The 14,948-nt window shown below is 48.4% G+C and overlaps 1 protein-coding gene across 1 annotated transcript in view; it reads left to right on the forward strand.

Annotated features, from left to right (window-relative positions):
• FAM184B (family with sequence similarity 184 member B) overlaps positions 1 to 14,948 on the forward strand; it is an 88,744-nt gene that overhangs the window by 67,092 nt on the left and 6,704 nt on the right. Inside the window, exons 12-16 of the mRNA XM_075930681.1 lie at positions 758 to 948; positions 6,521 to 6,664; positions 10,119 to 10,236; positions 11,340 to 11,444; positions 11,897 to 12,099. Of these exons, the coding sequence (XP_075786796.1) occupies positions 758 to 948; positions 6,521 to 6,664; positions 10,119 to 10,236; positions 11,340 to 11,444; positions 11,897 to 12,099 (761 nt within the window). The remainder of the gene's footprint in view (positions 1 to 757; positions 949 to 6,520; positions 6,665 to 10,118; positions 10,237 to 11,339; positions 11,445 to 11,896; positions 12,100 to 14,948) is intronic.

Here is a 14,948-nt window from a genome sequence, read left to right on the forward strand (position 1 = left end):
TATACTTTAGAATCCAGTCACTTGATTATATTTATTATAGCCAGTTAATTTGTCATTATGTTAAGTTACTTTATAGACTCAGAACAGATCTACACTTACTGGGAGATCAATCCCTCTGAGGTCGTTTTAGTGGGTCTAGTAAAGACCTGCTAAATTGACTGCTGATTACTTTTTTACTCTCTTGTTGACTCCAGTACTCCACCAGAACAAGAAGTGTAAGGAAATCGACGGGAGAGTTTCTCTCATCAACCCCTCTCTCCCAGTGGAGACCCCCATGACAACTCAACCTAAAGCATGTTGACTCCAGCTATTCTAGTCATGCAGCTGGAGTTGGTTTCCTTAGGTTGACATTGCCCCATAGTGTAGACTTGTCCTCATTCATTCCATATAGCTTCATGGCATCTTAAAAAAGATCCCAACCCTTGAAGTTTGTTCACTGAAAGATTGGTTTGAATGTTTTCTGTTGTTTTGACCAATATCCTTAAACTTTCATTGATGGTAGTTGTAGTGGTGTTTTATTTCTGGCAGTTTGCTAGGAACAGAGAACTCAGTCCTGAATGGCAAGATTTTAAAGTGACATGATAACATCTGTACTGCATAAACTGTGCTGTACATCATAAACTTTGTGTTTCAGTTGTTTTATTCAAAGTTCAGCTCTCGATCATGATAACCAATTGCAGTCCTGGGAAAGCCTCTGGCTATTTAACCAGCAGATAATAATAGCTAAATTTTCCCTTTTCCACTCCCCCACCCTTAGGAAGGAAGCAAGCAAAACCAAATTAAATTTCTTACTGAGGAACTGGAGAAATGTCAGAATGAGATTGCTGGGCTCAAGAAGGAGAATTTGCTTCTAAGGGACACAACGGAACTGCTGAATTCAGGGGCGGCCTTACAGAAGCAAGAGCCTCCACTGTCCCCTTGCCTTCAGGACAATGAGAAGCAGCACAGGTCTGCCTTATATTAGTACCTTCACAGGTATCTCATAGAGAGTTAACAAATTGCTGACATCAATATTCCAAATGCTATGAGAGATCTGAATTTATTTCCTAAAGAGAATTATATTTTAAACTTGGAGCTCCTCCACTGGTCTAGAAAGCTTGTCCATAATTAATCAAGTTGTGTGATTGTTGGGCCCTACCAATGGACAGGTCCTTTAAAAATCTGTCTAGGATAATCTAGAAAGAGAACTCAGGGAACATTCTGAGAAATTCATTACCTTCAGGAGTGCCTGAATATCTCTGTTGGCTTTTACCACTCAGTAACTAATTAATGAATGGGAAATGGAGTCTCTTCTTACTTCATTTTGGAAGTTACTTGAAAGTGACCTTAAAGCCAAGTATTCAAAAGAACTGGAGACTTTGAAACAAGGTCAACAGAAAGAAATGCAAACCACAGAGTCTAATGTCAGCAGCGCTTCCAGTTACCTTGGAGGTATTTAGAACCTGTGGTCATGAAAGAAATAATTATTGACATTCTAAGAACATGAAAGGAAAAGGAACAATGACCTGAGACTAAAAAAGGAGAAATGCAGGATAGATACTAAGGGCAAAAATTAAGGTGTAACAATTCTCAATGGCAAAAGCACCTGAGTATTAGCATAAGGGAAGTAGATCACAGTAAGTATCCAAGATTAAGGTAGTTGAGACATTTGTAGACATCGTGGTAAGGGGTAGTCTTGCAGAATATAGGGAGTGAGAGTGGATGACCCAAATGATCATTGCTGGTCATAACCAGTTATTTAACTCCTACCCCTTGCTAATTGATATAATGGATCAAAGAACTGCTAGTATGGCATGAGATGTGATCATAGGTATTCTGGGTTTGCTTGCAGATCATACATTGGAGGAGCTGGGATCTGAAGCCCTTGTTTGGGAAGGGCAGTAATAGGACTTTAAAATGTAAGGTGTTGCATGTGTGTGTCAGTTTTTGGCCTGACAACTTTGATACTCTTCTTTTCAGGACATTGACTCTCTTCTCTCTTTTTCTGCAAGTTGTTTCACAGTTGGAAGCTCCGATTGATGACTGTTGTGGCCTTTAGTCATGTCTCACATTAGTTGGGGGTAGAAGTGCACACTAGGCCCACCAAAACGAGACATTCTCTCTCAAGATAATCTCATCTGAAGAAGTGGGCTTTGCCCATGAAAGCTCATGACACTATATATGTTTTTGTTAGTCTCTAAGGGTATGTCTATGCTACAGCACTAATTGGAACTAACTTAATTCGAATTAGTTAATTCAAACTAAGCTAATTCGAATTAGCACATCTAGACCCAAAAACTAATTTGAATTAGCGTTTTGCTAATTTGAACTAGCGCGTCCACACTGGTTGGACGCTGGGTCGCATTTAAGGGCAGCTGAAACTGGTTCCGGTAGGGCATCAGGTCAGTAGTTGCTTTGTGTGGCTGCTGTCTGAGGCTTGTGCTTAAAGGGACCCCCCCCTGGACAGCCAGTTCTCAGCTTTTCCGCTTGCTTGCCTACCTTGCCGAGGGACAGCAAAGCGTTTTTCTCTCTTCTTGCCTGTGTCGATGGTTCCCATTGGGGACGCCGCCACAGTTGGCAACATGGAGCCAGAGCTCGCCCTGGGCATGCTGTTCCAGTTTCTGGACTTGCTGCTGCAAGCCTGCCAGGAATGGCTGGAGGCTGCCTTGCACCATCTGGTGCATGTCAGCCCCCTGCCTCTCCCCCTGGCCTCCCCGGGGGTTGTGGAGGAGCGGCAGCAGCGCCCAGACGCCAGCGTGCCCTGCCACATCTGGCATCTGGACACCAGCAGCGACTGGTGGGACCACATCGTCCTGGAGCGCTGAGGAGACCAACAGTGGACCCAGAACTTCAGGATGAAGAAGGACACCTTCCTGGAGCTCTGCAAGTGGCTCACCTCTGCTCTGTGGTGATGGGACACTCGCATAAGTCCCGCCATCATCTTCCAGAAGCATGTGGCCATCGCCCTGTGGAAGCTCTCCACACTGGACAGCTACCGATCCGTCAGGAACCAGTTCGGTGTGGGGAAATCCACCATTGGAGCAGTGCTCATGCAGGTACGGCACCCACCAGCCACTGGGCTGGGGGGGAAAGAGGCTGCAAGGAGGGGATGGGCTGCCCCAGGGAAAATGGGGGGGGAGGAGGTGAAAGTGTCCCGCACGGAAGGGTTCGGTCTGTCTTGGCCGTACTACACGCCACCTTCGGGTGTTGTTTCCGGGAGTGGGGCACGGGGCAGTGCCAGGGAACGAACACTCCCAGCCACCCGGGCGCCTCAGTGATTTGCGCTTTGCTGTGTCTCTTTGCAGGTGGTCAAGGCCATCAACCAGGTGCTGCTCCGCAGGGTGGTCCGCCTCGCCGCCCCGGATGCGGTCATCCAGAGGTTCGGCGCCCTCAGCTTCCCCAACTGCGGGGGAGGGGGCCATCGATGGGACGCACATCCCCATCCATGCCCTGGAACACCAGGCCTCCCAGTACATCAACTGCAAGGGGTACTTCTCTGTCCTCCTGCAGGCCATGTGAGACCACCGGGGCCAGTTCATGGACATTAATGTGGGCTGGTCCGGCAAGGCACACGATGCCAGGGTGTTCCGGAACTCCTCCGTGTGCCAGAGGCTGCAGGCCAGGACCTTCTTCCCTGACCGCCACATCAGGGTCAGGGACATGGACATGCCCATCTGCCTGGTGGGGGATGCGGCTTACCCCCTAGAGCCCTGGCTCATGAAGACGTACACGGGGCACCTCAACCCCTCCCAGCAGGCCTTCAATGCCAGGCTCACCAGGGCCCGCATTGTGGTCAAGGGGGCCTTCAGATGCCTGAAAGCACGCTTTAGGTGCCTCCTCACCTGCCTCGACCTCGCCGAGCACAATATCCCTTCCATGGTGGCAGCATGTTGTGTGCTGCACAGTTTATGTGAGTGGAAGGGGGGAGGCTTTCCTGCCAGCCTGGATGGCTGAGGCTGAGCGCATGGCTGACCAGTACGTGCAGCCCCACACCACTGACATCCAGGAGGCCCAGCGGGGGGCCGTCCAGATCCGGGAAGCCCTGCTGGAGAGCTTCCAGGTGGAGGAGGACTGAACTCTCCCTGCATGCCCCACTGGGGCCTTCTTCCACCCTCCTCTCCTTCCCCTTTCCCCTCCCTAACCCCCCTTCCTACTGTAAAATAAACACAACTGTTTTGCCAACAAAAATCTCTCTTTATTGTACATAACTGGGGTGGGGGAGGGAGAAACCTGGGAGGAGGAAGCTGAAAGGGGGTGGAAGGGGAGGAAGGGAAGGGAAAGGTCAGGGTTGGGGGTCCTGCTTGCTCTCCCATCTCGCAGCACTGTGGATGTGGGGCAGGAGGGACGGGGGGTGCGGAGGAAGCAGGAAGGGGAGCAGGGGTGGAAGGAGGAGCGAGAGCTGGGGCGGCCGCAGGGGCTGGAGCAGGAGGAGGCAGGAACCTGTCCACCAGGGTCTGGAGGTGACCTCTGAGAGCACGTCTCTGCTCCTCCAGCACCTCCAACCTCTGTTGCCACAACCACAGGTCCTCCCAGACCCAGTGGTCCTGGATGCGGAGCTGGTGCTCCAATAGCCGCAGGTGCCACCGCTGGTAGTCCTCCAGGTTCTTGGTGCACCTGCTGGCCTGGGTGTGGGTGGCTGTTGCAGGCAGGGTGGTGCGCCCTGCAGTCCCAGGTGCTGCGGCTGTGGTGAAACAAGAGCAGTGGTCAGTTCTCCGTGGGGACACAGTGGGTGAAACCCAGCCCCCCTCTGCAAAGCGAGGTCGGCGTGTGAGGAACGGGCCAGGGCCCCTGCATGACACCCAGCTGCTGCTCCATGGTGGGCAAGGCCCAGGTGCACTGTCCCTGGGCTCCCTCTCCCCCCACTCTCCCATACACATAAAGGGAGCATGATGGCACTCACATGTGGAGCCCTTCCTGGCCTCGGACAACACAGCCGATGTGCTCTGTGGGATGCCTCGGGGGTCCTGGGTATTGGCCATGCTCCCTGCAGGCTCCTGGCTCTCAGCGTCATCCTCCTCCTCCGTGTCAGGGACGGGTCCCTCTGCCCTGGGGTCAATCACCACCTGGGGGTCATGAATTGCATGAGCCCCCAGGATGTGGTCCAGGGCCTCAAAGTGAGGGCATGCCTCCGGGTCGGACCCTGGCTGGGAGGCCCTGGGGTAGGCCTGCTGCAGTTCCTTTATTTTGTGGCGGACCTGCTCCCGGGTCCACATGTGGCCTCTGGTGGCCAGGCTGGCAGCCATGCGACTGTAGACAGCCGTGTTCCTGTGGCTAGTGTAGAGATCGTGGATATTGGAGGCCTCCCCTCAAACCTCGATGAAGTCCACGATCTCCGCACTAGACCAGGCGGGCACCCACCTCTTGCGGCCCCGGGCAGGCTTCTGTGAGCTGCCAGCCTGGTCCCGGGAAGAGGCGGAGGGCTGGGTGGCAGCAGGTGGCTGGCTCATCTTGTGCCAGGTGCAGGCCATACTGGGTGCTGGCAGGCAGGTCTGCTGGCTGGGTGCTGGCAGGCTTGCAACTGGCACTAGCACCGTAGCCAGACCGTGGCCCTTTAAGGGCTCCAGGGCTGGGAGGGGGGCAGAAGAGTTTCCCTGGTTTGGCCCAGAGTGGCCACCAGGGCAAGCTGGGGAGGGCTAGCCTCCCACTAGTTCGAATTAAGTGGCTACACAGCCCTTAATTCGAACTACTTAATTCGAACTAGGCGTTAGTCCTCGTAGAATGAGGTTTACCTAGTTCGAATTAAGCGCTCCGTTAGTTCTATTTAAATTTGAACTAGCGGTTTGCATGTATAGCCGCTATTAAAGTTAATTCGAACTAATGGCTGTTAGTTCGAATTAACTTTGTAGTGTAGACATACCCTAAGGTGCCACAGGACTACTCATTGTTTTTAAAGTTACAGACTAACATGGCTATCCCTCTGAGACACAAAGAAAAGAGAGAGATGTACAAATCATCATCAAGTAAACCCTCTCCTGTCACCCATTTCCAGCCTCTGACAAACAAAGGCTAGGAATACCATTCCTACCCATTCTGGCTAATAACTACTGAGGGACCTAACCTCCATGAATTTTTCTAGTTCTCTTTTGAACCCTGTCAAAGTCCTGGTCTTCACAACATCATTGTGTTGTCTTCTGATCTCTCATAGATGTTATTATACAAACTCAGCCATTATTTTCAAAACATCAGTATAGTTCACACAAACACAGCTCAGCAAGTTAATTATTATCTTACTTAGGATAAATTATGCTAATTTATTTTTATGATATTACTAAGACCTGATTTGGCTAAGATTAATATCTTAAGAGCCTGAGGTTTGTAAGCCTTGTGTTATAAGATTAATTCATATATTTCTTCTCGATATCCTAAGTATTCCTGATAAGGCTGAACTACACATGATCCCATCAGTGGGCACTGCTCCTGAGCTGTGCTGAGTTAACCTTCTTCTTAGCCTAAAATAATCAGAACTCTTAATAGTATTTATCCATCAGCCGCTAATTAATGAATGTTAAACACTTGAGTGACTTTAACCCCATTTTGACAGGCTCCTGGAAGACCTCAAAGTCAAGCACAAAAGAGAACTGGACATCTTGAAACAAGAGCACCATAAAGAAATCCAGAATATGGTATCGGATTTCAGTAGTGCTCAGGCCCAGCTCCAAGCAAAGATTGTCTCCGTAGAAACCGAGTAAGTGATTCCAATAAGACACAGCTGCGTTAGAGATGTTTCACTATGTCAGTGCTAAGTATTAATTATTGTTAATTATTGTTTTCATTACAAATGGGTGGAATATTTTAAGTGTTGGAATAACAGTGTATTGTATAACTATTTCCCAGGCGCTCAAACAAGGCACAAGTGTACTCTAACAAAACAGAGATATTTCTGACAGTGCAAATCTCTACAAACATACTTTCAGTACCAGTACCATGCACTGTTGCACTTATGGCCCTTGTTAATTTTACTAACTCTAAAATAATCTATGCTGTGTGATGATCCCATAGGCCCTGATTCTGCAAAGAATTTACACATATACTTAACTGAAAATCAAGAGACCTACATATATCAGTAAAATTAAGCATGTGCGTAAGTGTTTTTAGGATAGGGACCAAAACGGGAATGACAGAGGATAAAACACATAGTTACTGAAGCAGCTGGTGGCTAGTGGTTAGATTCAGGGGTTGAGGAATTAGGAGACCTGGATGCCAGTGCCCCCTGTAAGCTGAGCACTTGTGCAGCTGCCCAGAAGAGATTCAAATTCCACCCAGCTAATTAGCAGAGCATCTCCAGCCAGGCAGCATGTGTTTCTGCTGATGGTGTACATCCACATGTGTAAGTGCACAGAGCAAAATTTATTCTGCACACAGATGGAAAAAAAATTAGAGGGAACCTTACTAAATTCTGTCCCTAGCTGTGAGGCCAGACTTTTAAGATCTGTGCCTTGGTTTCCCCATTTCACAAATATGGGACATATCCCTTGGTAATGTCCTTTGACATCTTTAAAGAAAAAGTGCTCTGTAACAGCAAATTGGTTATTAAATCATTATTATTATTTTTTATTACCAATTTTGTTTTATAAGTGTTAAAAAGACACCTATTGGAAACAACAGGAACTTCTGTCATAAGTTAAAAAAACCAAAATAATTATTACCAACATCCCCAACAGGCAATAAAACTCAATCCCCAACAAAACTCCCACCCTCATACACAAACTGACTCCATCACACCCCTTTTTCTGCTGAAGCCTGGATAAAGAAATGCACCTTTCTCCATGCCCCCAAGTTTAGCAGCTCTGGGCTATTTCAGCTAATGCACAGAGCGGATCCAAAGCTGTGGATCATTCATGAAGAACCCCTCTGCTCCCAGCCTTTTTCCCTTTGAAAGCAGGTGCCTCCATCAATCACAGCTGTGGGAGCGTGGTACTGAGAGAGGGGCACTCTTCCTAGTAGGAAGATCCCAAGCCACTGATTCTGTTTTATCTCATGCTGTTGGGTGACTGTATTTCCTTATGCTTGAATACTGGACACCTGGTAAAATTATTCATATTCAAGTGTGTTCAATGGCAATTGATCATCCAAACATTCAGATTAACATTTAAAAAAAAACCTGTGTGGTTAGATTCTTTTTATTTATCTTCGTATCTTTAAGGCTTTTGGGTTCACATAAGGAGGAGTGACACACCCAGGGAGGGATAACACACACACACGCTTCCATACATCTCTCTCTCAGGTAGGGGGTGACCAACCTACCTGACTTTCCCTGCCTGGTGCTCTCCAGCTACTATACCTGTCTGGGTCTCATGGATGGACCCACCTCTACTCGAAACTGACACCACATCTTCCCAAGGCAACAGAAAGGAAAGCAGTAGGGTCACATTCCCTTCCTCCCCCACACTTTGGCCAGGATCCACACTAGAATGTAGCTGACCACAGCCTCTCAGCACTGTGTGGGAAGGAAGGGACAGAACAGCTTCCAGCTATAATGAAGGAGACAGGGGAGGGATGACCTGGCCTGTATCTTTACAGAGCTCATCTCTTCTCCCCGCCCCAAACACCAACTACTCCCATGTAGCTGGAAGCAGCTTGTCCCTTCCTGCTTGCTCAGTGTGAAAAGACAGCTAACACCTTCAGTTGATGCTGGCCACTGACAAACCCAGCCACCACTTGTCACCCTGCTGCCCTGCTATAGCATGGGCAGGAAGGGGTTAAGCCCTAAGTATGCCTAGTTCACCAAGGCCCGGGAACCCAGAGAAGTTGCTCAATAGAGGAGGGAGCAGCCCATGTTCCTTTGAGGACATGGCCCGGGTGGGGTGGGGTGGAGTGAAGCATGTGCTAAGGCCCAGCCTATGGGGCTGCTGTGGAGCATGTAGGTTCAAGGCATGAACAGACTGAAAATTGCTTCCCCAACCCTCACCACTCTAGAGCTGAGCTGGGGGCAAGGAAGCAGAGAGGCTTCCTGATGTCAGCGCTTTGTGGGACGTTGACACGTGCAGGGCTCAACTCTTTGTGGCAGTGTCCCAGGCCAGAGGGTGCTGGGCTTTCCTGGACACTGGCTCATCCAGCAGCAGTGGGGAAGGAAGGAGCCTGCTGGCCAAGGTGCTGATGGGTTCAGTGCTCCAACCAAGGGCTGGTTCCTGCACAGGGTTGCAACTGGGACATGCCCTGATGTGGGATTGGGGTGATATGGAGGAGCAGTGGGACAAGGTGCAGGTAAAGGGGCAAGGCAGGGAGAGGACTGCAAGAGGGGAAGCATGTAATGGTCTGATGGGTGGAGAGCAGCAAGGACACGTAACCAGCCACTGCCCAGTGCTTGCCTGCACTCACTAACCACTGCAGCTCACAGCAATGCTGCCTGGAAATGGGATAGGGGACGGGGTGCCACTGGCTGGGCTGATTGACTAGCTGGGGGAGTGACGAGCCCCGTACACTGCATCTTTACCCCTTCGCCAACTGTGCACACCCACCCCCATCATCAGCCACTGGACGTCCCCATGCATATGCACTGTTGGTAGACAGGCAACAGGCGAGCAGGTATCTGGCCAGAAGTGGGTCTGATGGGGGTGGGGACAGAAAATATGGGACAATTTTCCCATTTTTTACAAAAAGTCAGGACACCTGCAAGAGGGCTTAAACATGGGACATAAAAACAGGTCATCTGGTCATCTGGTACCCAAACCCAGCTGGTAAGACTGGAGGCATCATTTCTCTTGAAAATTTCCAACAAAAACAAAAGAATAAATTAATACATTCTCTATAGGGCATTGCTCAGAATCATATCAAAATGTAGCTTATATAGATGTAGATCCAATTCCTGCCTGGGGTGTGGCTCAAACAGGCCCCAGCTCTGTGCAGAAGCCTACTGACAGCACAAGCAGGACACATCTCATGTACAGAATTGACTTCAGCTGAACTTTGCCCCCCGGGGCAGCAGGGAAGCAATCATGTTTAATGTGTGCACAAGCTTCAGCACATTCCTCTTTAAAAATATATATATAGTTTTGTCCGGGGAGAGCTAACTATTCTCCTGGCTTTCAGGGCCAGGGCTTATGACAGGTCAAAGAGAGAGAAAACCTAGTCTAAATTTTTAGGCCTTAAAAGAAGTTTTCTGATCTGAATGATAGTGTTTGCATTTTTATTTGACACAGATGTAAAGAATTAGAAGAGAAACTAAAAAAGCAAGAACCCAGGCCAGAAGATATGCACCTTATAGGCTGCTTGCAAAACAAATTAAGTGAGAGAGAAGAGATTATCAGACAGCTGACGGTGAGCATTCATTTGTGAATACGTACTGTACAATGTGTGTGCGAGCACTGAAGTCAAATCTTCCATTGACTGCTATGGTACAGTATGACTCCAACTGGTGTACCAGCATTGTATTAATGATACAATTAGGATGTCATCCCATACACCAGGGGTGGGCAATCATATTTTAATGGAAACTACTTCAAAAATGTTTGCAGTGGGTGCAGGCTGCCTCAGAAGGGGTGGAGCCTCAGGCGGAAGGGGCACAGCCTTTAAATAGCAGGAGTTGAAAGGGCTCACACCTCCCCTGAGGAACAGGAGCTGTGAGCCCTTTTGATTCCTGCTATTTAAAGGGCTCGCTGTTCCCAGCCTCGCTGTTAGTGCATTGCCTGGGAGCCCTTTCAACGGCTTCTATCTAAAGGATGCACGCCTTCCCTGGGGCTGTTACCTGATAGCTGCAGAGAAAGCAGACGTCCTTTAAATAGAAGCAATTGAAAGGGTTTGAGAGTCCCTGGCTCCCAGGCAATGGGCTAGCATGAGGCCAGGAGCCGCGAACCCTTTCATTTGCTTCTGTTAGAAGGGCTTGTGTCTGTCAGATGGCTGCTAGGCAACATTGCCTGACAGGCACGGGAAAGGTGTGAGCCCTTTAAATAGAAGCTTAGGGGGCGGGGCGTGAAACTGCCATGCAGGCAGAATCAAAGTCTTAGGCGGGCTGGATCCAGCCAACTGAGAGGCTTTTGTCCACCACTGCCATACAGTACTCTGAGTGCCCTTTTACCCTTGCCATAGCAGCTTTACAGCGGAACAAAGCCACTTATTCCACTTGCCAAGACTAAGACATACATTAGTAGTAATATGAAGGGGGAAAAAATCTCTGTTTCATCTCCTAAATGTAAACCTGCATGTGGCTAATGCGACAGTGAACCTGCTTATATGTATTGCAATAAGCCTTTCGGTCTTTTACTAGAGCAATTGTCAAGGCCCAGTGCTTAGGTCCAGTTCATAATTATGAAAGGTCCTATCCACTAGTAATTTCATCCAACTCTTCACATTTTTGCTCTGGGCCATTCTGAACTCAGTACACTTACATATCAAGGGCATACATGGTTTTATTTCACTTTAAGGAGGGAAGAAAATTTCAGCATTTGCTGTTATCCAGCACTGAATCTCATCGGAATAGATCCTTTTCTTTCAACCCTACTCCTGGATGCTTAACTCCTTCCACCAAGGTAAGACAAACCATTCAACTACAATAGTAAATCTTGTTGTGATAGAATATGAACAGATATAGGTGCTCAGATTCCATGGGAGGAACATACGAGTAGCTGAACAGAGATTTTTCAATACTTCAGTAATATTTCAGTGATGAGACTGCTGCTTTACTGTAGAAGAAGTATAATGCTTCCTCAGGTGAGCTAACCTAGAACCTGGTGATGATAATACAGTACCTACTATACTGGCATAGCAGGAAAAAGGGGCATGTTGGTGGAGGAGAAAGGGTGGCCTAGTGGCTAAAGACACTAATGCCACGTTTTCAACCCCGATGGTTGGTGAGGCAGCTCCTGTAGCTTTAGAGCAGGAGTGACTGCACATTTGGAGCAGTATAGCCAATACCAAAGGAATGCCACCAGTTGCTGTAAGACTGTGTGCATAACATACATTTATTTTCTCACAATAAAAGCAGAAGAAACTAAATGAGGTGCCAAGCCGTGTTGTCAGTGTTCCGAATTTAGCCTCCTATGCGAAGAACTTCTTGAGCTGTGACTTGAGATCAAAGAGAACAGCGCCTCCAATAACAAAATCTACAAGTTTAGACCAGAGTGCGGGCTCCATCAGGGCCAGCTATCAATCAGCGCAATCTTCAGACAGTAGCTATGCTGCAAGGTAATTGTATAATTTGTAGAAACTTGATTATGAATTAATATTTAACTTTTATCAAGCACCCAGATAGTGCTAAGTTCCTCATGGAAAAAAAAGCCAGAGGCCCTGATGCTGCAGTGAGCTCCATCCAGTCTGTGGAACCCTCTAGTCTACACACACATACACTCACAGCTCATGGCACAATCGGGATCATTCTTCCTGCCTGGAAAAGCCTGCAACTGAAATTCCTCATGTTCAAGTCATACAGTTGAAGCTTGCATCTTCCATCCATTCCATGGGTCTAGTAGTTCAAGTATTTTTGGTTAGCGCCACAAGAACTTGAGCAACAAAGTTGTTCTTCCAAAAATAAAGCAGATAGGACTGTCAATTAATCATAGTTAACTCAGGTGATTAACTCAAAAGAAATAATCATAATTAATTGAAGTTTTAATAGCACTGTTAAACAATAGAATACAAATTGAAATTATTAAATATTTTGGATGGTTTTCTACATTTTCAAATATTGATTTCAAGTTACAACACAGAACACAAAGTGTACAATGCTCATGGTAAATGATAAAAGAAATTGTATTTTTTTTTTCAATTCACCTCATAGAAGTACTGTAGTGCACCTGCTTTGTAGGGAAAGTGCAGCTTATAAAGGTAGATTTTTGTTGTTGTTGTAGAACTGCATTCAAAAATAAAACAATGCAAAATTTTAGAGCCTATAAGTCCTCTCAGTCCTGCTTCTTATTCTGCTAATCGCTAAGATAAGCAAGTTTGTTTACATTTACAAGAGATAATGCTGCCTGCTTCTTACTTACAGTGTCACTTGAAAGTGAGAACATGATGATGATGGGTGATCACTCATTGTCAAGTATGACCATCTTCCGTGGGAATTGTGGACTTTCAGGTGGCTAAGGCCAATTCTTGAACCAAAATCCCAATGAGGAAAGATGTTTCCAGACACAGCAGGAGGCTGTTGACCATGACTAGAAGCTAGTCTCCCCTTTCTCCTCGCCTAATTTCCTCAACTTGTTGGCAGGCAAATTCAAAACGCAGGGGGCCATCGCATAGGACTTCTCTCAATTTTGAGCAATCCTGGGCTAGTGTCTCCCAAATGTCTGCATCAATGTTGCACTTCTTTAAGTTATTCTTTAGTAAGTCCTTAGAATACTCCCACATTAGGGAACCCTCTTTCACCTGATGGCAGCTCTAAAGGGTGCCACACGGCCCCTGGCGTGCAGCGCTTGATGGCAGCTCTAAGGGGCACAGCGCGCCAGGGGGCGCAGCCACGCATGCGCTGTGTGCCTGGGGGCGGAGCCGCGCATTCGTGGGGAGTAGGAATGGTATTAGTGCCCTGGTATTAGTGAAAGCCCTGGTATTAGTGCTTCTGTCTTCCCATCAAGATATTTCAGAGGCAGCATTGGTGATACCACTCAAGGACTTTCAAGTGATGTCTGTAGGTTATCCAGGTTTCAGACCTATACAGTAGTGTTGACAGAAAGTGAGAACAGGCATGTACATGGCAGTTTTTTAGCCAGCAATGCTAAATATTTACATACCAGGTGTGTTAAACATTTGTATGCCCCTTTGTGCTTTGGCCACCTGTCAGGGGTCGGGCTCCCCCTCAGGCTTACAGCCCTATCATCATCGGGGTTGCCTTCCCCCAACCAACCCGATAACACCCGCGTGTTCCTAGGACTCTGTGCTCCCACCACCATCAGTCAAGGCACAGATGGACCCATGGACGCCCGTGAGGGTTCCAACCACTCTCACAGGGCTTGGGGCCAGCGCCCCACTGCCAAACACCGAGAGTCCTTCCTGGGGTACCTCCAACTGCGGGGCTTCTCCCTCGCCACTCACCCGTTCGGCCCTTGCTTCCCGTGCTCCCTCTCTGTCCTCCACTGCGGTGAGGATGGATCCCTGCCGCCCCCACGAGCGGGCGGAGTGCGGAGAGGTGTGGTCTCCACATTCGTGGAGCCCCACACCCCGTCACACATCCCCTCCTTTAAGTCACTTACAGTCCCGCCGCTCAGCCCATCTTCTTCCATCACCCTGGAAAAGAAGTCAGCATTTCCGTGCCTCAATCCCGGCCGATGTTGTATTTCAAATGTATATGGTTGTAGGGCGAGGTACCAGCACATAACCCGGGGGTTGGTTTCCTTCATTGCCTGGATCCACCGTAAAGGGGCATGGTCAGTCACCAATTTGAATGGGTTCCTGAGCAGATAATATTGTAAAGTCTTCACCGCCCATTTTGCAGCCAGGGCTTCTTTCTCAATTGTGGCATACCTTTGCTCACGAGGGAATAACTTGCAACTCAGGTATACTACTGGGTGTTCTTGTCCCCCTACCTGTTGAGTCAGCACTGCTCCGAGGCCCACGGCAGATGTGTCGGTCTGCAAGGTAAATTCTTTTGAGAAGTCCAGTTGTACTAGGACCAGAGCCCACATTAAAGCGGTCTTTATTCGCTGGAATGCCTGCGCGCACCGTTCCGTCCACACTATTTGCTTCAGGCTGTTCTTCTTGGTGAGATCTGTCAATGGAGCGGCCTCTGACGTGAAGCTCGGAATAAACCGCCAGTAGTATCCCGCTAGGCCCAGGAATTGCTGGACTTGCTTTGTCGTCCGGGGACGGCGATAGTCGGCTAGGGCTTGTACTTTACTGGCTAGGGGCCTCAATTGTCCCCTCACAACCGTGAACTCCAAATAGGTCACCTCTCGTTGACCTAGGTGGCATTTTTCTGGGTTCACCGTCAGCCCGGCATGCCGCAACGCCTCCAGGACCGCTCGCAGGCGTTGTAAGTGCTCTTTCCATGATTTGCTATACACTACTATATCATCTATATATGCAGCTGCGTACTGCTGGTG

This window comes from Pelodiscus sinensis, chromosome 5 (genome assembly GCF_049634645.1).
Source record: "Pelodiscus sinensis isolate JC-2024 chromosome 5, ASM4963464v1, whole genome shotgun sequence".
Lineage (NCBI taxonomy): Eukaryota > Metazoa > Chordata > Testudines > Trionychidae > Pelodiscus > Pelodiscus sinensis.